Here is a 25,101-nt window from a genome sequence, read left to right on the forward strand (position 1 = left end):
TGGGCGGAGCCAGACATTTTCATCATGTTGGCACTTGGCTGTAAATAATAAGATATTTTAAATATAAAGTGTCTCAACAGATTGGAGTGCTTTAGGGGAAATTCTGGGGTCTCCTCTCTGTCACACTGCATGAATTAGGTTAATTATTCTGTTATTACCTTCAGCCTGCCTGTTCTGACTCTAAAACAGGATTTGTTGTGCTTGCTCACAGATCGTTGGCTTCCTCTTCATATATTTCTTGCTGGTTTTCTATCTTATGATATAACATACACTGACGTTACTGTTGTTGTGAGTGTAGACAACACTAAATAAGATGAATGCATGCTGAGGACAAACAGAGTATGAAATATGGGGCAGATGAGCAACCATGTAGCTCTTTATAGTTTGGCTACTGAGCTGTAAAATGCAATTTGCTCACTGGGCTGTGATTGATTTGACGTTTCTGACACTGCACCGCCAACAAACAGCCTGCTTGTCTCCTTTATACGTTTCCAAGAGTCAAAATTATGGAGGAACATTAAGATGTGCCAAACTCATTCTCCTAATTTTGGTGGCGTTCCCATCCATCCGTCTGTGCTGCAGGACATCACAACTGCGTCTGACCCCACTGCTCCAGCATCCGACTGTCGGGTCTTACTGAGAATTTATTTACTCATCCACCCCAAAATCTCTGAGCAAATGTATGTAGCTGAGGAGGTTGTTGTTTAATAAAGCTTTTAATAAAACATTTCCCAATTTTAACTTAACTCTTATATTTTGTGATTTATTCTTTTTTTTTTTTTTTTTTTTACGCATCCCAGGTGGAGCTCTGGAGTCGTGATTGTCAGCACCCATGCGGAGTACTGTGCAGGTTTATGAACTCACTGGATGTATCGCTTCAGCTCCTGCCCGCTGCACATTGACCAGTGGTATCGATGGAAGGCCGCCTGCACCAGTGGGGCCATCACGCTTCCCATCGCCGTTTCGTCCCCACAGCGGTTGCCTTGGCCATCGTGCTCCATGCCCAACCTGCTCTCACAGGCAGAGACAAACCATAAATTACAAAACAGCAGAACAGCAATACAAGATAAACCTCGATGACAAGGATTTCATTATTTTTTACAACTTCAATTCATAAAACAAGTAGAAAGGTCAGAGCTAGGGCTGCCACAATTAGTCGACTAGTCACGATTAGTCGACTATCAAAATCGTCGACGACTGATTTAATAGTCGACGCGTCGTTTGAAGCTTTGTAAGATCCCAAAAGACGCAGGAATAAGTAGTAGGATTTAAGAGTGTAATAACGGACTGAAACAGAAGATGGCAGCACTGCATGGACAAGGATGCCAGCTGCCGTTAAACCCCGAAGAAGAAGAAGCAGCAGTGTCCCAGAATTCATAGCGCCGTTTCCAACAATGGCGGCAGCTAGTTAGTTTTAATGTTACTCTTATTATTCTTTCTGGGTCACAAAATAAACGTTTAACATATTTTCAGGCGAGAATGTAGCTGTGTAAACCTCAAATATCGGCTCAGTTTATCAAGACACCGCATATTTTCAAAAGCGCTCCGACGTTTTCGGAGACGTCCGTTACCCACTAGCTCGATAGCGAGCCGGGGGCTAGGCTCACTAGTGCCCCGAGACCCACCGCTGTCTTTCGCTACTCAGGTTAAACATGATATATGAGTCACTTAGATAACTTCAAAATGTTATTGTTTGGCTTTTTTCAGTATTTTATTTGTTCCTGAGTAAATCGGTTTGGCTGAGATTAAAGTTATAGTTTTTACACAGCTGAATAAACGTCAAGCAGACAGCTGATTATCAGAAGTGTGAGATGCTCAGAATATACTCCAGTGTCCTGTTATATTTTAGATAGCAAGGAGTTTATTAAACTTCACCAAAACAATCTGCAAACTTCATTAAAATTTAATAAACTATCATCTTGTCTTTATTTTTAGTTTGCACAGACCTTAAACACTTCAAGCTGTAAGCTAATGATAGTTATATAAGAGCAGATGCTGCTGGTGCAATAAGCTGTACGTTTTACGTCCAATGGATGATGATCTGATTAGTCGACTAATCGCAAAAATAATCTGTGACTAGTCGACTATCAAAATAATCATTTGTGACAGCCCTAGTCAGAGCTATAAAATAACCTTTAACAGCAAACCAAACAATAAAGATTCACACGGCTTTTGCGAATTGTACTTTAAATCTGCTGAAACTGAGGCATCTTACAGACGCATTTACATTCACAGCAATGCTGCAGTGTCAACATCTTTATTATCATCTCCACCGTCTCACATGACTTTAAAATATCCTATTAACGATGATTCTTTCAAACGTAGTCATGCTTTTAGCTTCTTACTTTTATCTGACATAGCAGGAGTGTTAGTACTTTAATCCAGTCAAGTTCAAACGTTCCAAATCAGACAGACCTGCTTCTTCAGTGTTCACAGTAACGTCCACCATAACTGATGAGATATGTTTTTGTAAGTATGAATGCTTTAAAAAAAAAAAAATCACATGATCACATGCCATTGCTTATTTTTACACGTGTAGTTTTGCATAGAGCACAGAGCCTGGTGTCTTTAACGGGTTTCAGCTGATTGTATGTTACATGTGACTTCCTTTGGTCATGGCTCCAGAATGATGGTCCCAGCTCACACAGTGAGAGAGGATCAGCTGATTCGGTCTTTTCAAAGATGGAAACAAACTGACAGTGTCACACTGTCAGAATTCTGTGATGATCATCTGGAAATGTCAGCACCACCATGACCTCCACCTAACCACCCAACACAAACGCTAGAAACAGCATACTCCATAAATAATATGTACAAAGCAAATAATGCTTGGTGCTAATGAACCTGCTGAATCCTGTGTCCTTACTGTTTAGATGAGTCTGTTACATTCATCCCGTGACCGCAGATAACTTTACCGAGTGATGGCGTGGCCTGCTGCTTTAGTTTCTCCCTTTAATCAGAGGAGACAGGACTCCCACTGGTGATGTTCAGTCTTGTACTTCAGTGCAGTCTTTTTGTGAAAGTACTTTTCTTTGAGCTCTTTTTTGGAGCAGGGGTTTGTTGGATTAGTTTTTTTTGCACATGGATTTTGGCAGCTGTCCCGTATTAGATCCATGAATGGAAATCAGTATGTGTTACACTTGGAGATCGTGGAAATTCTTTTTAAGAGAGAATAGAAATAAACCCAGGTACCGTGTGAGCATCCTAACATACACATGATAGGTTCATTTACAGCTGAAGGAAATGTTCATTTTATGACTTCTAGCTAAAGTGAAACATCCATCATCAGACAGTGATGGTCTGCTTTGCCTTCACACAGCTGACTGCAGCCACACTGAAAACCACATTTCCTGCTGTTTGGTTTGCGTCAGACTCCGAGTGAAAAGCTTTCACACCGTCTCAGACAAATCAAACCAAAGAGGCAAACAGATCAGAGCAAATCAGCAATGATTCAGGCAGGTTAGATCGGAAACTCTCAGGAATCAACCCTTCCATCTATGGGCAACTTTTAAATGCAAAATTTTATTTCAGTGCAGCAGGAGGCAGAAAACAGGAGGGAGACAACGACAACTGGAAATAAAAGTATATAGAGTCCATTTTTTGTAACTGCAGATGAATCCTAAAATCCTGTTCAGGGTGTTAGAAAGAGCACCTAACACAGAGCTGTCACTAGAGATGAAAATATGTTCTTCTTCAGAGCTTACTTCACACATTCTTCATCAGCAGTTGGAAACTAGGTGTCAAAATAAAAAAATACTAAACTCAAAAGCTGATATTTAGTAGCTGGAAGCTGAACGGCACATGTTTACTATTTTATTCAACTCACTGAAAGCTGTAGCTGCGTTTACATCATGATGCTGTACGTTATGTGCCGCCTGACACCAAATGAAGTTAAATGGTCAGACCTGAACGCCGGGTGATGATCTCTGCATAACACTGCCCCTCTTTTGCACCGAATACATGTGCAGGCAATGACGCAAACTCTGTTACAATCGCTCACTCTCAAAGCATTCGTGGTGCAGCACTTGTTTGCAGATGCAAAAGTGACAGAAGTTGTTGCACAGTGACCTTGTTCACATGGTCAGCCGCTGAGGGAAGCGGTAATGATTGCCGCATTGTTTAGTGTTGAAAGGATGCAGAAATTGTCATTGGAAAGGCGTGGGAAGAGGCACAGCGGTGTGCTCGTCACCTACAGCTCACGTCACACAGGATCTTGCACAGGTTAATGACAGAGTTGCAGCAGACGTATGCGCTCAGTCTCATTTTAACACAATGTGCAGACTGAGTCTGACTGATGTAATCGTCGACGGCAACACACCCGCCTTTTTAAGAAACTTGACTTGATGCTTACTTTCTTATTTCGCAGCAACATCCTCTGAGGATCTTGGCCTAAACTTTACTGGAAAAACTCGATGTGGCAGGATATACTGGGTGTGCATTCTAATAGGCTTCATTTCTAAAAACCTCCAATGGTGCTGGAAACATCGATGTCTCTACTACTGTACATGACATCTGAACTATGGAAACAGGTTAATTAAAATAAATTGAGTTCATGTTCTTGGGTTCCTTCTACTTTAAGGTCGTTCGGGGCCACAGAATGGAAGCTGAAGTGAGGAGGCAGGATATAATGAAGCCCAGCATTTACTGTAACTGAGCGCACGTTCAATGAGCCCAGTCTGTTTCCACACCTCTAATTACATGAAGCATGTCCTTCAGAGGTGCTCAGAGTGGACGGCCACAGCTCACTGGCCACTTTAAAAGTAGAGCAGCGTGTTGATGGTAAATGGACTGATTCTTATATAGTGCGTCTCTGCTCTACCTCAGCCCTCGGACATTATACGAGCACTTTTTCCTCAGCTTTGTCTGCCTAAGTGATTTTTTTGTAACGTTTACACTGAGGTTAGTATGTTGTCCAAGAATACTCTGGCATCCAGCCTGGATAAGCCAGGGACCAAACCGCAAACCTTCCAATTAGTAAATGACCTGCTCCACCTCCTGAGCTACAGCCGTGCTGTGAAGGTGTATTGGAAGGACTGCTGCAGCAATGCTCACACACAGATCAATAAGGCGAGAGGTGGGGTGCACCCTGGGCAGGTTCCTGTTTCTGCCACAGCGCTCACAGAGAGACACAAAACCTAAAACTAATTTAGAATCACCAATTAACCTGAGTCCACAGAAACGACGGACAGATGGTGGATTCAAACCCACCACCCCGGTGGTCCTGGGTTTCTGCAGCAAGGCACCAACTTTAAAATACTGCCAACATATAAACTTGTTCATTCAGAAGCTTAAGTACTTTACTTCTATAAATTCACAGTTTGTGAGCAAAGGTTTAAGGTTGTCATTCAACACTCCTCTCCTGCCCACATCAACATTGAAGGAGCTCTCGATTGCTGAAACCATTTCTCCGTCTATAAAGGCTTTTAAAAATCTTCCCCTAATTGATATGTGCATATCTGTGATATATCTCAGGACTAAACCGATCCTTGCACAGTCTGTAGGGCTTAAAAAGCAGCGATCACCATCATCCTGCCTCTGCCTCGTGCTGCTGTTCCCTTCTCTTCAGCTCCAGATACTTTCAGCATGTTTAAATTGATTTTTTCCCTCCATTGGGAATTAATCTTTGACGGTAAATTAAATACCTCAGTATTTGCCCTCTAGGCTCTTCTCTCAGAACCAGAAAGCTGTGGGTGTGTACTGCACAGCTGCTGGTTTCCACACTGCTTTAATCTGTTTTATTTTCTCAGAGCATCTATCGATTCCCGGACATCCCTGCTCACTAGGCCTGCTTCGTTTGCACAGTCGGAGGATTTCACGCTGTGCCCTGGGACATCTCATTGTGAAGGACCCTCGCCATCTGCGCTGGGTTTCAAAAAGCTTCTGTTCCTGCTGAATACCTCCGTTCTCCACGCTATAATCCAGTCTCCCTTTCATTCTTAATATGTTCAAACAAAACCCGCATCATGTACCTTTGTTATTGATCATTTCAAACTCCCGTCTCATGACTGCTTCATCTGTAAAATCACCTGATGCTTTTCAACAATACTGATATATCGCTCTGAGCGTTTCTGTCACGGTCCGGGGCAGCGGCCGTGTGGAAAGTGGAAGGAGGACCCAAAATGCAGCACTTATTCAGATGTGAGGGTGATTTATTGTTAATAACAAACACAAAGTGGAGATGGCAAACAGAACTAAGGACGAAACTAAACTGGGATAAACTACACAGAGGAGTGGCAAACCTGAACATGAAGGGAGAACAGCAGGGAGAACACGCAGAGGATTACACCAGGTAGGAACACAGACGACGCGACGAGGAGCAGAGGAAATCACACGCTATAAATACACAAAGAGACACTGGGAAATCACACACAGATGGGGGAAACAGCTGGACCTGATTAACCTGACGAGACAGGGGAACACTAACACCAGGGACCAACAGAGGGAGCACAAACCCAGAACCCAGTGTCTAAAATCCCAAACACAAACCATCCCAAAACAGCCATGAATAATAATGAAAGTAATAACAATAAGTACATAAACATAAAGTCACTGAGTCATGGTCGCAGGACCATGACAGTACCCCCCCCCTCAAGGGCTGGCCCCCGACAGCCACAGAAACACACCACCAGATCCGGGCGGGCGGCAGGGGGCCCAGGACGGAGGGACCGGACCACGACCACGGACGGAGGCCTCAGAGTCCCAAAATAAAGATGAACACAAAACCCACAGGGGAGCAGAGTCCAAAGCACAGTTCAGGAGGCCGTCCACGAAGAAGGCAGCGGCGGCGCGTAAAGAGTTCAGGAGGCCGGCCGTGCGGAAGGCAACGGCGGCGCGTAAAGAGTTCAGGAGGCCGGCCGTGCGGAAGGCAACGGCGGCGCGTAAAGAGTTCAGGAGGCCGGCCGTGCGGAAGGCAGCGGCGGCCACACAGGCGATGGCGGTCCGGGGGCCGGCCGTGCGGAAGGCAACGGCGGCCACTCAGGCGATGGCGGTCCGGGGGCCGGCCGTGCGGAAGGCAACGGCGGCCAGTCAGGCGACGGCGCTCGGCCAGTAGCCTAGCCAGCGGTCCAGAAAACGGACCGCTGGCTGAGGGTAGTAACCCCGCCTCTGGGGAAGCCCCGGAGTGAGTAACAGTCACTAATGTTGCCAGCTGTTGAGGAACAGGACCATGACAGTTTCTGATAATCTCTTAAATCTACCGTGTTTTTTCTATCCTGTCCAACTGGACTCAGTCCACTCCAGAACCAGTTTCTGTACCCAGCTGGCAGACAAATATTTGCTCTTTGTTGACAGTCTCTCCCGCTGCGTTTATTTCAAATTTCAGAACTCGCAACAAAAGCTCCACAGGAGACGTGGAAACAGCTTGAAAGAGCAGGAAAGTGGAAAATTAGCCTGCTCAGTGTTCTGTTTCACACTGTAGTCCAAGTTTCACCGCACTGCAACCTCTCATGTGAAGACTTCAACTCTGACTATATCACATGGATTAAACTACAGCGCATATTAACCCGAAGGTTTAGGCTTCACACATTCAAGAGACTGTGTTTCAGATGTCTCTTGTTTAACGGCAGACTACAGGAAGAAAGCATGTTTAAGCTGCAGAGGAGTGTTTCCTGTGTGTGCAGAGTCGGTGTTGTTGGTGAGTTTGAATGTTTCCTCTGCCTGTAGCAGACAGTTATCATTCAGGGGGGGTCGTTCCTCATTGCTGAAGGGTAGTATGGGCTAATGCATTTCTACATTAGCTGACAGGTGGGTGGGCCATGCAGTTTTCAACAGTAACATATGAGGTTGAGATGCCTGTTTTCTCTCTTTCTCAGACTTTTCACCTTCATATTCACCTTCTGTTCGGTTCAGGCATCACATGACTTGTTTAGGGTTTCAGAAAAGATTTGTGTACAAATGACAAATTATAAAGACCAATTTGATATTCGCCACAGGACTTTTGTTTCAGCCCTTCTTTTTTTCTTTTTCCAGAATATCTTTTCCCACCACTTCTTTTCATCAGTATTTATCATTCAGCAGCACAGGAGCCATCAGGGATGGTGCGACCTTGGCTATTTTCTATAGCTACAATTTACAAATCTCCCATAAACACCTTACATGTAAGACACCAACTGTTCTGGAAGCCACAAACACGCATATGCATGTGCATGCACTCCCTCACACACACACAATATATAATTTTAGTATTAATTACAAAAACGACCACGTTGTGAGTTTCTTTCTCTATTTTTTTACATTTGTTTTTAAACTCCACACTCAGAGTTTGGACATTTGGAAATGTGCAGAGATTTCATTACAGCGCTACAGCTTCATTTGATTGGTCGGTTTGTTTACACAGACAAAAAAAAATCTTTATTGATGCTACGATAAAATTAACGCCACTTTTCAAAGCAGCTATTCCAGGTGATTTGGACACACCAACCAAACGGCCCTCACTGTGTCACGTTAATGAGCAAACCACACTCAGCCAGCCAGCAACATGAAGCTAAACGCAGCTTATCCACTGTGCAGTCTGTTATTGTGCATTTACTCAATATGTGCTTAATTCTGCCTTTCAGAGAACGGCAGGTTTTAATAACTTTTTAATGCTTCCAGCTGATGTGAGTTTGTTTATCCTTATTTCATATGTTGCAGGAAATGTGGAGAAAAGGAGAAGATAATGAACAAGGGCTGAGTTCATGGACACATGCTTAGTAAACAACCTCTGGCATTTTGTCCAAAGATGAAAACGAGGAACTCACACGTGTCCGGTCTCATGAGCCACAACAAAGGCGGAGGAGAAGCCGTCTTCGTGGTTCAGGGTGCAGCTCCGGACTGGGTGGCACATTCCTGTGACCGGAGCGTAACCTGCCGGGAGAAACGATGAATGTTACCACAACAAATACAAAGATGAGGACGCTGAAAACAAAACGTCTCCTCGCATCTCAATGAAAGGCGTCAGGGGAAAATGTTGTGTGGAAAAGTATATTAAAAAAAATTAAACAAGTTAAAAATGGAAATTTATTCTATGAAATAAAACTAATTTTGTGTGAGGATGAAATGCTAATCTTATAACCAAAAACAAAAAGTAATGTTTAAAAAGTTAACTGTGCATTATCTGCCAGAAGAGAACAATGAAAATATTATCAATGAACATTTCTTTATTATGCTGAGTCATCTTCATAGTTCCTACAATAACAAAACATGTTTTCATCTGTAATCTTTTCACTTTATAACTGCAGTTTGTTTTAGCTACAACGACATCATCCAAGATCTCGACTGCTGACCACAAACCAAGGAGCAGTGCGGTGATTAAGCACAGACGGATGGACATTATGAGACCACAAGTGACAAATATGTGCAACAAATGATGCTGTGCTGAGGGCTCGAGTGAGACGTAGAGCCATTTACATACAGAGGAGGGATACTTTATGTAGGACAGATCTGTATGCATCTCGGCCCATCTCTACGTTTAAACGTGTCACGTGTGTCACGTGTGCACATCAGTGATACGTGTTGCCACTAGGGGTGCAACGATATTCGTATCGATATTGAACCGTTCGATACAGTGCTTTCGGTTCGGTACGCATATGTATCGAACAATACAACATTTGTAATTTATTTTATCAATTTTCCTTCTGACGATGCTGTCTGTGTTGAGCGCTCAGTGAATCTGTGTTCGACTACTCCGCCTAGGCTGCACTGTCCAGCGCAGATCCACTGAGCGCTCAACACAGACAGCATAGTCAGAAGGAAGAGCGCAGGGCACCTCCCCCACCCTCATTCAGTTCTGGCGTTTGGAATTATTTTGGTTTTCATGTGACGTATGACCCTGAAGGTAAGCGAGTCATGGACTAAAGTAAAACAGTATGTTGGATGTGCCATGCAATGCTCAATTACATTGGTGTGAACTAGTGTGCTAGCGCAGTTAGCTCGTTAACGTGTTGGCCGTCTAGCCCCATGCACGGAGCGATCGGCGGTAGCTCGTTAACGGAGATTTGCCGTGTTGTGGCGTTAAGGTCATTTCAACGAGATTAACCTGAAAGCACTAGTGGGAACACAACGAATATGACTGCACATTTACTCCGACATCATCCTAGTGCAAAGACAAGTGGAAGCAGACAAAAAAAAGCAAGCATGCTACTAACTTTAGCCGAGTCATTTAGACAGCTGTTAGCACAGGATTCTCCTTATGCTGCTGAGAATATAGCCCAGAAGAAGCGGATAGTATAGCTTTTATTTTGGAAAGAGCCATTTCTCTGTAATAAACTCTCTTTTCCAAAGATGAGTGATTCCTCAATCAGATACAGGGCTTCCAATATCGCTAGCCCGACGTCCCGGAGCTAGCGATTTTTTCAGTCGGGCTACCAAAATCTATCTCTTCCCTGCCCGTCGGGCTATTGTAGGAAAAATATATGTCAATGCTTTTGCATTCTTTCAGAAATGTAGCTGGGTAATTATGTCATTGGCATCGGTGAGCCACTGTCAATATGTGACATATTGAAGTCGCGTTTGAATTTGCGCTTGTTTTTTTGCTTTCACTTTGCAATCGTGCGAACTGTGTATAGAGAGCGACAGCACTGATCTGTGAGTGATGATAATTTGTGCACCAATTCCTCTGACATCGTCTTATTAATCGTTAGCTTACTATGCAAACATGACAAGTGAAATCTCCCGCAGCTTAAACATGTGAGAGGTTGATCGCGCAGAGAATCGCTGAGCTTATGTGAGTGAGTGTGTAAAAGCATTTCAGTTCTGCTGAGCCAAATAAGACAGGTCAGGGTGAAGAAGTGACAGCCAAAGAAAAGCTTACCACAAAACGGAGAAGTTATGACAAATCAGACTATAAGGCAAAAAGAAAGTGCAGCTTTATGGTTTCATGGACAAAAGAATTTCTGTGGCTGCAACATGATGAGCTAAATAACCAGGGCTGCACATAAGTGGTCCGCAGGTGCGCATTCGCTGTCAAAATAATAAACACGCACAAGGGTTAGGGTTAAATTTAAAAACTGTACTTTTGAGTTAAAATATATATTTATAATTTTAATAAATGACAAATTAAAAATGCATGAACATTTTTTTGTATCGAAAAAATATCGAACCGTGACACCAAAGTATCGAACCGAACCGAACCGTGAATTTTGTGTATCGTTGCACCCCTAGTTGCCACTGCTGCCAAAAGACAATACACATTACACACAGCAGCACAGTGACAGCAGGGGACTTAGGGGATAATTAATGGCGATTATCGCTGCCTTTCCATGACTTCCTGCTATAAGCACTGACATCACATGGTCACTGCTAATAACTGGAGCCACAGGCAGCAGCAGTGAGAAGGACCAGCAGGGCCAAAAATAGAATAAATATTCTACTTATTTTTATTGTTTTAATGTCTACACATCCAGTTTAGCTGCAACATCATGAAGGACATGAACTTTGTTTGGAGCCAAACTGCAAGTACTGATTTACAGGAAGTGAACCTCGCACCACAAAGAAAGAAATGACATTAGGAAATATAGATTTTGGCCCAAATGTGCAGCTGGAACATATGATGGTCTGCCCGAAAGCTAAAACGTACCCACTGATCATTACGACACTAGGTTCCAAATCGAAATCAGATTCCTGCCTGCGGACTGATGGATTTCCCCATGCTGTTTGTTTAACTCTTAACAGTGGTACCAAGAGGGAGACACACACACACACACACACACACTCTCTCTGTGCCACTTCAGATCAGCACAGTTGACTCTTCATCTGTTATGCCTTCCCAAGGGTGGGATTACCTTGGGAATTGTAGTGGTGCACTTTAGTCCGCAGAGGATTTATAGGCCGAGTGAATGTTCCAGCACTTCCTCGTTCGCCCAGCTGTCACGGTTTAGATGAGCGCGTTAGAAAGTCGGTGAACTCCCAGCAGTCCGGGACCATTTCAAGGCCATTAACCACAGGTAACCTCAACACGCTGGCAACAATAATATTGCGTAGACCTTCATCATCATCATCATCCACTTATTGCTTTATTACAGCGACAAACTAAAGGACAGCGAACATTCATTAGCAACATGTCCTACAGGATAGCAGCTAGGGTTTGTATCATGTGCTGTTCATTAGTGTTGGTGCATTAATAATGCAATAACTCATGAAGCATAGTTGTTCCTTGTGAAAGAGCGAGTGAGCAAACATGGTAAACTTAATGAGAGCACGCATGCAAGCAGAGCCACCGAGGCAGGGTGTGCGCTAGCACTCAAACAATAATAATAATAACTGCTGTTGTTGTTTTGCCCCTGATGAACACTTAAAGTCAAGTGGACCCTCAAAGCTGTTTTCTAAGAATGGCCTCTTTTTGTGCATATAAATCAAATCTAAATCAGAACCCAGAGCAGCTTTGTCGATTACTCCTCTCACTTTGTTTTTATTTAATCAGACATCGCGGGCATTTCCATGGCTGCAGGTCCCCCGAGTGCTGAACTGAAATCTCTGGATTACAAATACGGTGAGGAGGATAGAGAGGGATCAGCGTTTTATCGGAAATCAAGCTCAGAAATAAACAAACACTTTTCTCCTGACGTTCTTAAACCTTTGACTGCTCATTATTTCTGCTCATGCTGACGATTAAGAAAGAATCTCCGAGTGTTTGTCAAATACATCGGTCTGTAAGGAAAAATGAAATGTGCATTTTGTACATAAGACACGTCTTTGGAACTGCCTTCTTTCATCTGCACAACACTGGCGTTCATGCATTTGATACGTCCGGGTGAACTTCGTGATAATCACAGAAGTGACTCCAACCTAAGCTCCATGACAAGTACTGGCATGGACTAGTAACAGAGGTCACATGTCTGTGAATGCCACCGCTCACATTTTGGACAGATGGTTTCAAAGCGGGGTGAAAGAAGCCATCTACATCCACTGTCAGCGACCATCGTTGAAGAGAGGGCGGGGCTTACGTCACCAACCATACCAGTTAATGTTCTCCTGTCTTGATAGCAAGTATAGCCACGAGGCTTAGAGTTAATGAATTCTTCTACACAACAACAAACCCAGTATCATCGAAGCTGTGGCACAATCAGCACACACAATAATCCTGCTCAGATGAGTGAGGCTCTTACAGATTGTGTCCATGTAGCTCGACTCACATCTCTGATTTTGGGCTGTAATGGACTGAAGGATAACTCAGATCCAATTAAACTGAAATTCCACTTCCAGCTCAGGATGGAGATTGCTTCACACTCTAAGTGGACTCCTCACACCTTGAGCTCGACTACATCACACTGACTTTCTGTATTTTGACACTCTCTCTACTTTATGCCGGAGAAAAAGAGGCATGTGTGTGTGCTGTTGTGTGAAAGCAGCAGACGACTGGTTGCAGCCACTTCTACCTGGTAATTGCCGGAGTCCAAATGCTGGGAGGACTGGTAAATCCTGAAGTGCTGCTTCATCTGTGCAGCACTCAGGCTGCAGGGAGGTTTGTTTTATTTCACTTGCAACTATATTTCATAATTAACTTTTCTATACGTTTCCTTCTGTTTCATTTCTCCCAAGAATTGTTTAAATGTTACCCTCATTCAGTCACCCATTTGGGGAAAACAACATTAACCCACATCTCACCTGAGATTTATTGCAAAAGTGGGGGAAGTAATTTATAACATTTATACAAACTATTTAGCCTTCACCGAGAGTCCAGATCGGCTGTTTCCATCTTTCCAAGTGACTTTATTATAACTGTGTGTCTCTTGTTTTCAGAGGAAGCCCACAGAGAGATCAGAGTCGGGGTTAAGGTTTCAGGGCTCTGAATGCTGAAGCTTGTACGGTAACGTTCAGGCTCCCAGAGGTGAGCCAGTAAAGCTTAGGTTTAGAAGGACCTGAGAAAACTTTTAGTTAAAAACCTTTGAGTAATCTGTCTTGTGAGTGAGACTAATATGTTAATTAAATGAATGTGAAAAGGTTACAGATCCACTCGAAGGGAGCAGTTCATTCAGTCATCAATCTGATCTGATGTTAAAGAACTAACGGAGCATGAATAACTGAAATAACTCAGAACAGCAAAGAAAGACCAACCAGAGAACGGCTTAAAGCTGACAGTGTTGATGCTCGGAGTCAGTGCAGTAACCACAAACATCGCAAGTGATCCGTTTTTGGCTGCTGGTCTTTTGTGCTGAAGAACTCAATGCAAAGAAAAAGACAACTGACCAAACAGAACATGAGGGAAATTAATTGTTTTCAAAGTATTCACTGAAAAACTGGACAGAAATATTCAAGCTAAGTGGCCAAAAGTTTGCACGAGGACTGGATTTTAATACCGCTCAACAACTTCCAAACAGAAGCCCAGAAAAGATGCACTGCTGCTGAACTCCAGCTCCAAAGACGTAAATCATCACACCCGTAAGGTGAATCTAAGCTTCCTGCTATTCCAGGAGGAGAATGCTGCTCACAAAGAAGACCGACAGAGAATATGGCGAACAAAACAAACACATCCTGTGTGAACAGATGAGCCCACGAGACTGGGAGTGTAATTGGACACCATCAGGTCTGGAATTATCCAGCAGTAGTCACAGTTCTTCACCCACCCACACCAGCGCCCTCAGTACTGGAAAGAAAACATCAGATCTGAGCTTTGATGGATGGAGAAACATGGACTTAAACCCACTAACAGGGTCGTTATCCACAGAGTGGGCTACAGACAGGGAGCAGCAGCATATTAAGCTTTAAAAGGGACCCGACCCTGCAGGAGACCTAAACAGGTCCCACACTATACAGGGCAGGTTCATCCTGTGGTTGTGCCGTGTCTATTGGAAATATTCACTCACAGTGTGTCTGATATGTTGCACTCCAGTCTTGCCCTCATTTGAGGTGTCAAATGCAAAAACATGCACTGTCATGGCCCAGGGCTAAGCTGAGCAAAGTAAAAACTGTGCACCAAAGGTGAAACTGCCAAACCCCACCAGAGAATATATTCGCTTATTTTGCTCATAAATTCCTGTTAGATCCCAGATGAATGAATCTCACAGCTTCCTGCTACAGAGAGAAGAACTCAAATAAACAGCAACAATCGAGTCGGGGAGGCCTGATCGGACCGCCTGCACCAACAGAGACCGCCTGCTGTTAACAGCACGAGCTCTCATCCCTGTGAGGGAGACAGCTTCCTGTCACACTGTGGGCATACAGTGCGAGTTTTTTATTTAGTCTAATGCTTGTTCCAATATAATGGATAAATCTTTGGCCTGAACATAAAACACAGCTTATCAATAACTGTTTCCCAGTGAGCAACAGCACGCTTTGGTTGGATCATCTCCTCTGTCTTCACTCTTTGCTCCCTTTGGACGACCTGTGCAGCCTCTGGGTGCAGGTATCGCCTCATGCACCAGTACTGACACGGACTCTAGTCAAATGCAAAGCTAGTGAAAAAATAGTCAGAAAAGATGAAAAATAATAATTTCATGTGTGATTTGTAGCCTAGTGTAGCAAGTGTATATTTAATTCACTTCTATTCTACTTAGATATGTGGAATTTTAACCTGCAAAGCTTCGCTACCATCGGCTCCACATCGATGTATCGATGGACTTCCCGTGACACGCCTCCTGCAGCTCATCCTCAAAGACCTACTCCAAGACCTAACAGCACTAAGATCGCCTCCACTCGCCTAACAACGCCGTCTCTCCCTACAACTGGAAAGCTGGATTGGCACCAGCCTTTCTTCCAGCACCATAAAAGGTGCAAATAGATTTAACTTTGTTCGACCAGGAAAGTGTTGAGATTTAAAATGTCTTTTGTGAGCATGTCCTGACCAAGAAACAGCTGCTAAATCAGCAGCCTGACATAACAGCGTACAAACGAATACGAAAAGCAAAATACACGGACAGTAAAGATGGGAGCACATCAGGATGCAGAAGGACGAAACAGAGCCTCTAACCTGAGCATGCAGTGTGCTGTGATCAGCACCTGACTGACAGAATCAGTGAAACCATTAAAGAGAGCCGTCCTTACATATGAATCTATAACACATTTCCACAATCAAGCGCAGACCAAATGTCTCTGCCGTTGCATTCACTTGCAAATAAAACGTCTGCTGCAGCTTCTGTAGCAAATAAACGAAGAATACAGCAAGTGGAGGCTTTTAATAGTGCTGACTTTGGGCATTTGGCTGCTTTCACTGCTGAAGTTTGGCTGCTATAGAGAAAATAAAAGGAGGGAGGAGAAGTCGATATCTGGCAGACACTGGAAATTGCTTCCCCCCCCAGTCTTTCAAATCAGCCTCAGCAACAAGAGTAAAAGTGCCAAAAAAGTAGCACAAAGGGAGAGTCCACCCTTTCTGTGCGTCATAGCAGTAATAACGAGGCTTTTCATTGTTTTCTCTTCTCGGTGCCTCTTTGTGAATCATTTCAGTCAATTTAACTCAAGCAACTGGGGCACAAACAGAGAATCTGGAGTGAATTCACACGTAAGACGTGTTTCCTAAATGTTGAATTTGCAGAACGAACGCTTCAAAACTTTTTTTTCTGCTCTCACTGACAAGTTGCACATTTTGCAACACAGAAAGCTGACTGGTGTGTATCGTGACGGGTAATCTCCCTCTGGGGCCTTACCCTGCATCCCTGTGGGGCCGAAGCCTTGGCGAGTGAGGAAAATTGCGTGGTCGTGGTGTTCGGCGTGATCGGGATCGCCTTTCTGCTGCACAAAGGCCCAGCGGCACACGTTCTCCAGGCTCCGCGATGGGTTGCCTCTCTCAATGAGGCTGATGGACTGAGAGGAAAAAGGAGAGAGAAATGCGGATGCAAATGAACATGTTGGTACTCTGGCAGCAGCCTGTAATTACTCAGACTGTGAAGCAGGAATAGTATGTGGAAGCCCTGGGCTGAAAACGAGAGGATAGCGAGCTGAAGGAGTCGTGGCGAACATAAATCACCTAAGTGCCACTGCTGATTACAGCGAGCAAATGGAAATGTGCGTTTTGACACTGTGTGTAAAAGTGAGTTAGACTAGGTGATCTCTGTAGTCTGCACACATTTTCATCTCTATTTCACTCCTCTGTCATAAAAGGGAATGTCACCTGCAAAAAGAAGTTTAAGAATTAAAAAAAAGCAACGGAAAAGGACGCGGGGACTCACCTTGGCATACCCCAGCATAATCATCCTGACCAGAACCACGTTGATGTGGACTCCCAGAGACTCGTCATGGTAAATCTCATTCACCTGAGGTGCAGGGGGACAAACAACACTTTTAAGGAATCGGAAATCTGAAATTTAAGGTAAATCTCAGTTCTAAATCCGACTCATTAGAGTGAAACAGGTTATTCCTCACGACTCCCTCCACGAACGTCTGTAATCAAAGAGACCAGGTAAATATGAATAATATGAACAATAGGAGGGAGCAGCTTGTTATCTTAGTTTTGATATTTGCAAGAAACAAAAACATCACGCTTTGGATATGATGGTGCCTTCAGCCTGCACAGCCGCTACTAGTCAATAAAAGAGAGATTATGACTTGATATGGAAATGTGCTTATGCATGTTGTCTCTGTATTTAGATAGATAAAAACTCAACTCTTCATGGGAATGATTTCCTGTAAAGAGCTCCGGAGAAACCAAGCACTGAGCACGTGACAAAGTCGTTTAGTATTCAACCCGTCTTGGTTTCCTGCAGCCTCGGAAGTAATGTAAAGAGAAGCGAATGAGTCAGTGAAGCAGGCTGGTGAAGGACTCTCCACAGGCAGCCTGACTAATGTTTTCTATCGATTTGAATCTGAATGAAACAGTGAAGTGAGACTTGTGCACACAAGCTTTCTATTTTAGCAGTCAACACCATTATCATCTGCAGACATGCATGTTTGTTCAGACAAAGGCATCGCATCTCCTCCGTATCTGCAGGTGTGTGAGATATCAAAAATGCACAAATGCATTTCCTGTTTAAATTATATCCATGTTCACTTATCCTCATGAGGCGTGAATAGCAAAGACAGTTACGTTTTACAATATTAATGCATGAAGACTTTGCAGGACTGCTTGATAGCTGCAGAGCTACAGTTAGCAGAGGACACTGTGACAGTCCACCACCCATTTTCCTTTAATTTAAAGTCATTATAGTCCTGTCCCACTTATGCATACATGTTATGCAATTAATTTAATGCTGAATATATGACATGATGCCACACGTGACACAAATTGCCAGTTTCGATTGACTTTGGGGGCCATATGCATGTATTGCTGCTTTGAAGGAGGATTTTGATGTTCTGACGTCCCGTGCACTTTGATTGGGTCATAATAGTGAGAAGTGTGAGATTGTCAAGCCCACAGTGTTCACATGCAAAACATTTAATCGGACATTATTATTTGGCTGGAAACTGAGCGGCAGATGAATGAGCCAGTGACGGTCACCTATGAATGGAAGCAGCTGCAGCAAGCACACTTCCTCTGCTGAACAAAGCCAACTCTGTGCACTTAATTACTGTGGTCATTCTTTTGATATTAATGAGAATCATTCTGCATTTTCAAACTTGTATACTAGATACTACAAACATATTTGTAGATGGCAAAAAAAGATCCGTTTACGTAGTTGTGATGGTGACCAGAACGAATGTGTGAAAATGAAGAAGATTGGATCATGGGGGTAGATTTAAGGGACACTTACCACCAATATTTAAAATACATCCATTTGTCTAAAATGTGAACGAATCCTTATTCAAGAAATCTACTGTAAATATTACTCAGAGGTGCCCGTTTCTCCTCCTACAGTGGGTCTTTTTTACTCCTAAAACATACACTCACTGTCCACTTCACTACACATGTCCTCAACTGCTTATTTACCCAAATATCTAATTAGCCAATCACACGGCATCAACTCAGTGCCTTTGGGCATGTAGACATGATCGAAACAACATGCTGAAGGTCAGACTGAGCATCAGAATGAGGAAGAAAGGTGATTTCAGTGACTTTGAACATGGCATGATTGGTGCTGGTCTGAGTATTTGAGAAACTGCTGATCTGCTGATCCAACAAAAACATCTCTGGGTTTATAGGGAGCAGTTCAAAACAAGAAGATATCCAGCGAGCAGCAGCTCTCTGGGTGAAAATGTTTTATTGATGCCAGACGTCAAGGCCGAACGGGGCCGGCTGTTTTTGGCTTAATAGGAAGGAAACAGCAACTCAAAAACCACTTATTAACAATAATGTGGTTTGATGTGTTGTGCATTCATCTCTGAGTGCACGACACATCAAGAGGCTACAGCAGCACGGCACTGTACCAGGGGCCACTCCTGTCAGCAAAGACCAGGAAACAGCTGGCTCACCAAAACTGGGCAGCAGAGGTTTAGAAAATTGTGCCCGATTTCATGAGTCTTGATTTCTACTGTGACATGTAGGCTCACAGTTTTGGCGTAAACAACAAGAAAGCATTCAGCCGCTCTGCCGCGTATCGATGGTTCAGGCCTTTAGATATAATGTCAGGGATGTTTTCTTAGCATATTTTGGACCCCTTAGTACCAACTGAGAATTGTTAAAGGACACGGCCTGTATGGAGTATTGACTGTGTCCATCCCTTTATGATGTACCATCTAACATGGTTGTAATGCACCGCGTCACAAAGCTCAAATTATCTCAAGCTGGTATCTTGAACATGATGACGTTCGGCACCTTTGAGATGGGATAGAGGGATCTGCAGATCTGGAGCAGCATCTGGCTGATGCTAGCACATCAATATCGTCCAGATTCTCTGAGGAATGTTTTGAGCACCTTGTTGAATCTGTGCCATGAAGGATTAAGGACGTACTGAAGGTGAAATGCAAGTATTAGCAAGGTGTAACTAACGAAGTGGCCGTGAGTGTAAATATGAATGGTGATTTTCCACAACCACTGAATGTTTTGTGGTAAATATAATTAGCCCCGCATCACCACCAACACCAACGTGTCATGATCATAGTACCGACTACACAGCATCTCCTCCTCTCCTGTGGCATCGAGGCAGGGAGGAGAAAAACGAGGAGAAGGTGCAATATTGGAGAGTAATTAAAGCGTTTTGCACAGTTTTCCTAAATATCTATATATAAACGATCGCTGTGTGCTGAAACACACTGAGCAATGGAAGCCACTGGGTCCAGTTACTTAAAATAAATCCATCTGAACAGGTGCCACATGCATATTTAAGCAGTTCACTTCAAACAACAAAAATATTCTGACACAGACAAAACTGTCAAATTGTTCCGGTCTGACTCTCACGTCTGGATCCAGGCGAAAACAAAAAGTGGACAGGAGAGTGAATCACGTCTGCAGGAGTTCACAGCAGGAATGAAGTCAACGTGTTGTGACTAAGCTCATGTTTCCATACTGTCGTGAATATTCGATTCTGCTGGCACAAGGAAGGTCCCCAATTCACAATTAGGAGAAAGGATTTGTCACTGCTTGGCTGCACAACAGAGGGACAAAACCCAAATAAGATGTGAAGGAGACTCACAAACAGGACAAATTCATCACGAGCCAGCGAACTCTAGCGCTAATCCCAGCACCAGGACACCTGACAAACATTTTTACTAGTCTGGTGTGATGACCCCCCTGAGGAAAAAAGGTACCACTTAAAAGTTTATCTACAGTGTCAATACACTAAGTGTGTTCTCTAAAATGCTAAATTCTGCTTTCATTGCAGCGGAGCTTAACAAACTTGATGGCAGGGAAACTGTCAGCATTTTGAGTTCATTGTGTTCTTGAGATTTTAATGAGTTTGCTTATATTTCCAGTTCATGGTTTCCTGTATGTGAAATTCCTCTCGTGTCTGTGAGTCTGTAGTCTTATCTGTGTCTCCGTCTCCTCGTCCTTTGTGTGTGTCTCCCTTCCTCAGTTTCTTCCCCTCGGTCCCTGGGTCAAGCCCGCGTGTCTTAGCCTGCATCTTAGTGTGTTTCCTGTTTTATTTTGACAGTCGCTCGTCCCAGGTTCAGGGGGTTTAGTTTTGCTTCCCCTGTGTCACTATGTCTGATTCGTCCCAGCTGTGTTCCCGTCTGTTTCCGCTTCTTCTAATGACCCTGTGTAGCATAGTGTAGTGTAGTGTAGTGTAGCGTAGTGTAAGGTTTTATTGTGGGAAATTATTTGGGTCACGAAAAAAAGTTACAAGCAGCAAAAATTAAGAAAAACAATAGAAAAGAATGAGATAAAACAGAATAACATACTATGTTGCATCGGACAGTATTGCACAATATTGCACATAAGAGAGACATCTCTAAGACTTAATTTAAAAGTTACGAGAAAACAAAGGGGAAATAAGTAAGAGTAAGAGCTGCTGTAACATGCTGCCACACACGGAGGTCGTCTGTTCATTTCGGGTCATGTTCAGGTTTTTCGATGCTTAAGGTTCTACGTCCGTAGTGTTTAGTATTTCAGTTCTCAGGTTGGTTCTCGTCCTTGTTCTTCTGCCTTTTGTTTGTATTTTTCGTGCAGCCTAAATAAACGGCCGTTCCTGCCTCGAGTGTCTGATTTTGGGTACAAACACAAGGTGCAGACAAATAATTTCACTCACTACTTTATCCAAATACAAACTGACCAAAGAGTTTCACCTCCTGGAATTACCATTTATTTTCACCACCTCCCGTGATCCTTATGTGCGTCACGGGGGGGTGGAGCCTATCCCTATGTGCAGTTTAGAGTTACCAGTTAACCTATCTGCACCAACTGCACGTGTTTGGATTATGCCAGAGAAATGCAATTAAAATACATTTTTCTAAAATATTGATGGTAATCTTAATTTCGCAGAGCACTTCTCGTGTAACATGACAACTGGAAAAAGAACATACATGTTACTGAACAAACTCTGCACGTGCCCATCATGCAGCTTTCACCGCTGTTGTTTTGTCACCAACTGATTGACTGCACGGTGAGCACCAATCGAATCAGTGAACAGGTCAACATCTTGCCATCTTTCTCTCTGACATGTTACATGAGAAGTGCCAATTAGCAGAGCATGAGGACCAAAGTCACAGGCAGTGGGCCTCATTTTCTTTGGGCCAGTGATTTCTCACTGAGCTCATCTGCCACATTACACAATAAGTCAGTGCTCTCCACTCAGTACAGAAGAGGTGGAGAAAAACATTTCCCGGCAGCGTATCATCACGTTAAACTGTCCCCAGAGCATCCTTTTTGCTTTGTCGACTTCTTGAGGCGATGCAGCGCTGGACGAGCAGGACCACTCCCTGCTGCTCCTTTGCATTTGTCACTCCTTGGGACTTTATGAATAACAGTCTAGGTGAATGTGAGCCGCATCACAGATGGGAGCTTCGAAATGAAGACAGATAAATGCTGCTGATCCTGAATGTGTATCTACTAGCAAAGCAGCTTTGCTTTGCTTGCAGTAGCTGCACTGTGAGCCTCTCCTTCAGGGAGAGCTGAAATCACACCATATGTGATCCAACACACTGAGCTGCTCGCTCTCAAAGACTCATCCCAGCGCTATGACTTCCTAACAGCTTCCTCCACATAGATGCAGCAGGACTCACTTCATCTCATCGTATGCTGTCACTGGGGCTGCACGATTAGTCACATTTTAATCTCGTTCATAATTTTTGGCTTCTTGCAATTAAATGAACATTGAGTGATATTGAATAAGCATGCTTCACCAAGAGTGACTCAAGCCCTAAATCACCACCTGATGGTGTTTCTGTTTGTGTATGTGGCTGTCGCCCACACCACGTGGATGCACAACACTACATTAAAAACAAAAATCAAAAGTCTAGCAATGCAAAAGCTGAAGAGCTGAAGAAATCATATGCAAAGAATCCTGTAGGGTTGTGTCACCACAAAGCAACATGACGAACACGTTTGTCTGCCTGAAAACACAACACAAACTGCAGCACAACTAATGCATGCAGGCCAAGAAAAACAGTGTAATGTGACACATCCAGCGTATCACTGCATCCATCCAGATCACAAAGATGGGCTGAACTCACCAACACAGTCACACTTAAAGATAGATGTCCAATAAACACACAAGGCTTCAGAAAAAATGTTCGACACATTAGACAAAAGATGTGTTATAAGTGGAAAAAGCAGTGGTGGGGAAACAGAGAGGGCTCTCACAGCTGTAGCGCTTTAGTCTCATCACGCTGGTACAATGAAGGGAGTGAATGAGGTTTCTGCTTCTGGGAGATGAACTTGGATGAAGTGAATAAACACCTGATTTGTCTGCAAAGAAGGGTTAATTAACAGGAATGTAGCTCAATGCAAAGGTGGGAAATGGGAAGATGTGAAAGCAGCGCTTGGTTTACATGACACTGCTATAACAACACCTTATGAAAAATCCTTCCCTCAACACTGATCAAAACAACAGCGATGAAATTTTGGCCATAATCACACAGTCCTGCTTATCGCTCTCGAATTTCATTTGGCATACACTCACTTACTCAATTTCCATCACAACCAGGATGTCCATCTCTTCCTTTTACACAGCCATGCTATAGGTGCTCCGTATTGAACTAGACTTCAGCACAGAGCACCTGCATAAGTCAGCAGGGAGTGGGTGAAAGGTGGAGGACCCACTTGACAGGTCAGGTTACTCGTCTATTCCAGGTAAGGACAACCGCATGCTTCAGACATAACTACAGGACATTCCCACCTATTTATATATAGAGATAAAATTATATATCCCATTTTTTTATCTATAGATGCACCTTTAGTTTGCTTTTTGACATCACCTGTTCTACATCTGCACAGAGACCGTGTCCATGTGTTTGTTCTAATGCTGATTTGCGTTATTTACAGTTAAGAAAAATATTTTAGAGCTCTTTTTTTACCAACATGGATGATGATACTGCATCTGTTGAGCATCTGTGTACAAAACCAGTCCCATAAAAAACAGTTCTCCCATTTTGGTGTCGAAGACCTTGACCAGTTCCCACCGAGTCCTGACCTCATCCCTGTCCAACTACTCTGGATAAACCAGTTTGCTTACTGTGAGCTGGGCCTTATCACACAACACAGGTGCTGAATCTCACTGCAGCCAGAAGCTGGTTGGATTTCTAAAACGAGATGAATTTAGATTTTTACAGCAGCATATTAATGTTCCTGGGTTGTCTTTTTTTTTTTTAAACCCACATACTATTGAATATGTAAGTCGACCGACATATCGAGTAGGTGACCATCGCCTCAGTGCTTTATGCTGATTATACTGGCAGCAGGCAAAGAGGAGGAGGAGAGCAATGGAAACAAAGAAGAGGAGAGGAGACTGAAGAGAGAAATCTGAGAGGAAACGAGCAGCGGAGACATGAAGACAAAAGAAAGAAGATGAAAGGAAACGAGTGAGAAAGAGGTAAGAGGAGAAGATCAATAGCAATGAATAAGAAGATGGTGCTGTGGTTGGATGAAGCCCAACACAACCGAAACAACACCATCCCCACAGTAAAGCATGGAGGTGGAAACATGTGTTGGAGCTGTTTTTCTTCACATTCACAACTTCGCCACATAGATGGACCAATGCATGGAGTCATGTACGGTAAAATCTTGGCTGAGAACCTCCTTTTTCAACCAGAATGACTTTTCCAGCATGACAATTATGCAAAACATACTGTCAAAGAGACGACGGAGTGAAAAGAAGGACGTTGAGGTCACCTCAGTGCCATAAAAAGAGTCATGTTACCAAACAGGGGAGAACTTAAAGGAGTTTCTGTAAAGAGGACTGGGCCAAAATCCCACCTGAGATCTACGCAAACCTGATGACCGTCTCAATGCTGTGCTTGACAACAACAGTTTCTCCACCGAGTACTCAGACATCTGAATCTGAAGACAAAACAGAGCTGCCTGATTCTGTAAGCCTGCTGCACTTACTGTTGGAGTCTCACTAATGATGAAGTATGTAACAATAAAAGAACAGACTTTATTCTTCTCTCATTTGCTGTAACAGATTCAGGACTAACGTATCGCTTGGTCACAACCAAATAATTTAAATGCAGTTTGAGTGCTGGTGTGTGTGTGTGTGTGTGTGTGTGTGTGTGTGTGTGTGTGTGTGTGTGTGTGTGTGTGTGTGTGTGTGTGTGTGTGTGTGTGTGTCTATATGCAGAACTTTCCATGAAAGTTAAGTTGTTGTTGATTGGACTGCTCGAAGAGTCGCTTGTGAAGATGCCCACAGAATTCATACATACATGCTCATTAAATGGTCCAATCAG

General features: G+C 43.5%; 1 protein-coding gene across 2 annotated transcripts in view; it reads right to left on the reverse strand.

Annotated features, from left to right (window-relative positions):
* The window catches only part of adamts3 (ADAM metallopeptidase with thrombospondin type 1 motif, 3), a 140,725-nt gene that overhangs the window by 49,191 nt on the left and 66,433 nt on the right, over positions 1–25,101 (reverse strand). For both annotated transcript variants that reach the window (XM_085476450.1, XM_085476451.1), the window contains exons 6-9: positions 17,079–17,162; positions 16,557–16,713; positions 8,739–8,844; positions 865–1,008 (exon numbers count right to left, since the gene is read on the reverse strand). In XM_085476450.1, coding sequence (XP_085332576.1) covers positions 865–1,008; positions 8,739–8,844; positions 16,557–16,713; positions 17,079–17,162 — 491 coding nt within the window. The remainder of the gene's footprint in view (positions 1–864; positions 1,009–8,738; positions 8,845–16,556; positions 16,714–17,078; positions 17,163–25,101) is intronic.

Source organism: Copadichromis virginalis, linkage group LG12 (genome assembly GCF_057382275.1).
Source record: "Copadichromis virginalis isolate Kocher_CV1m ecotype Utaka linkage group LG12, C_Virginalis_male_GT1.1, whole genome shotgun sequence".
Taxonomy (NCBI): Eukaryota; Metazoa; Chordata; class Actinopteri; order Cichliformes; family Cichlidae; genus Copadichromis; species Copadichromis virginalis.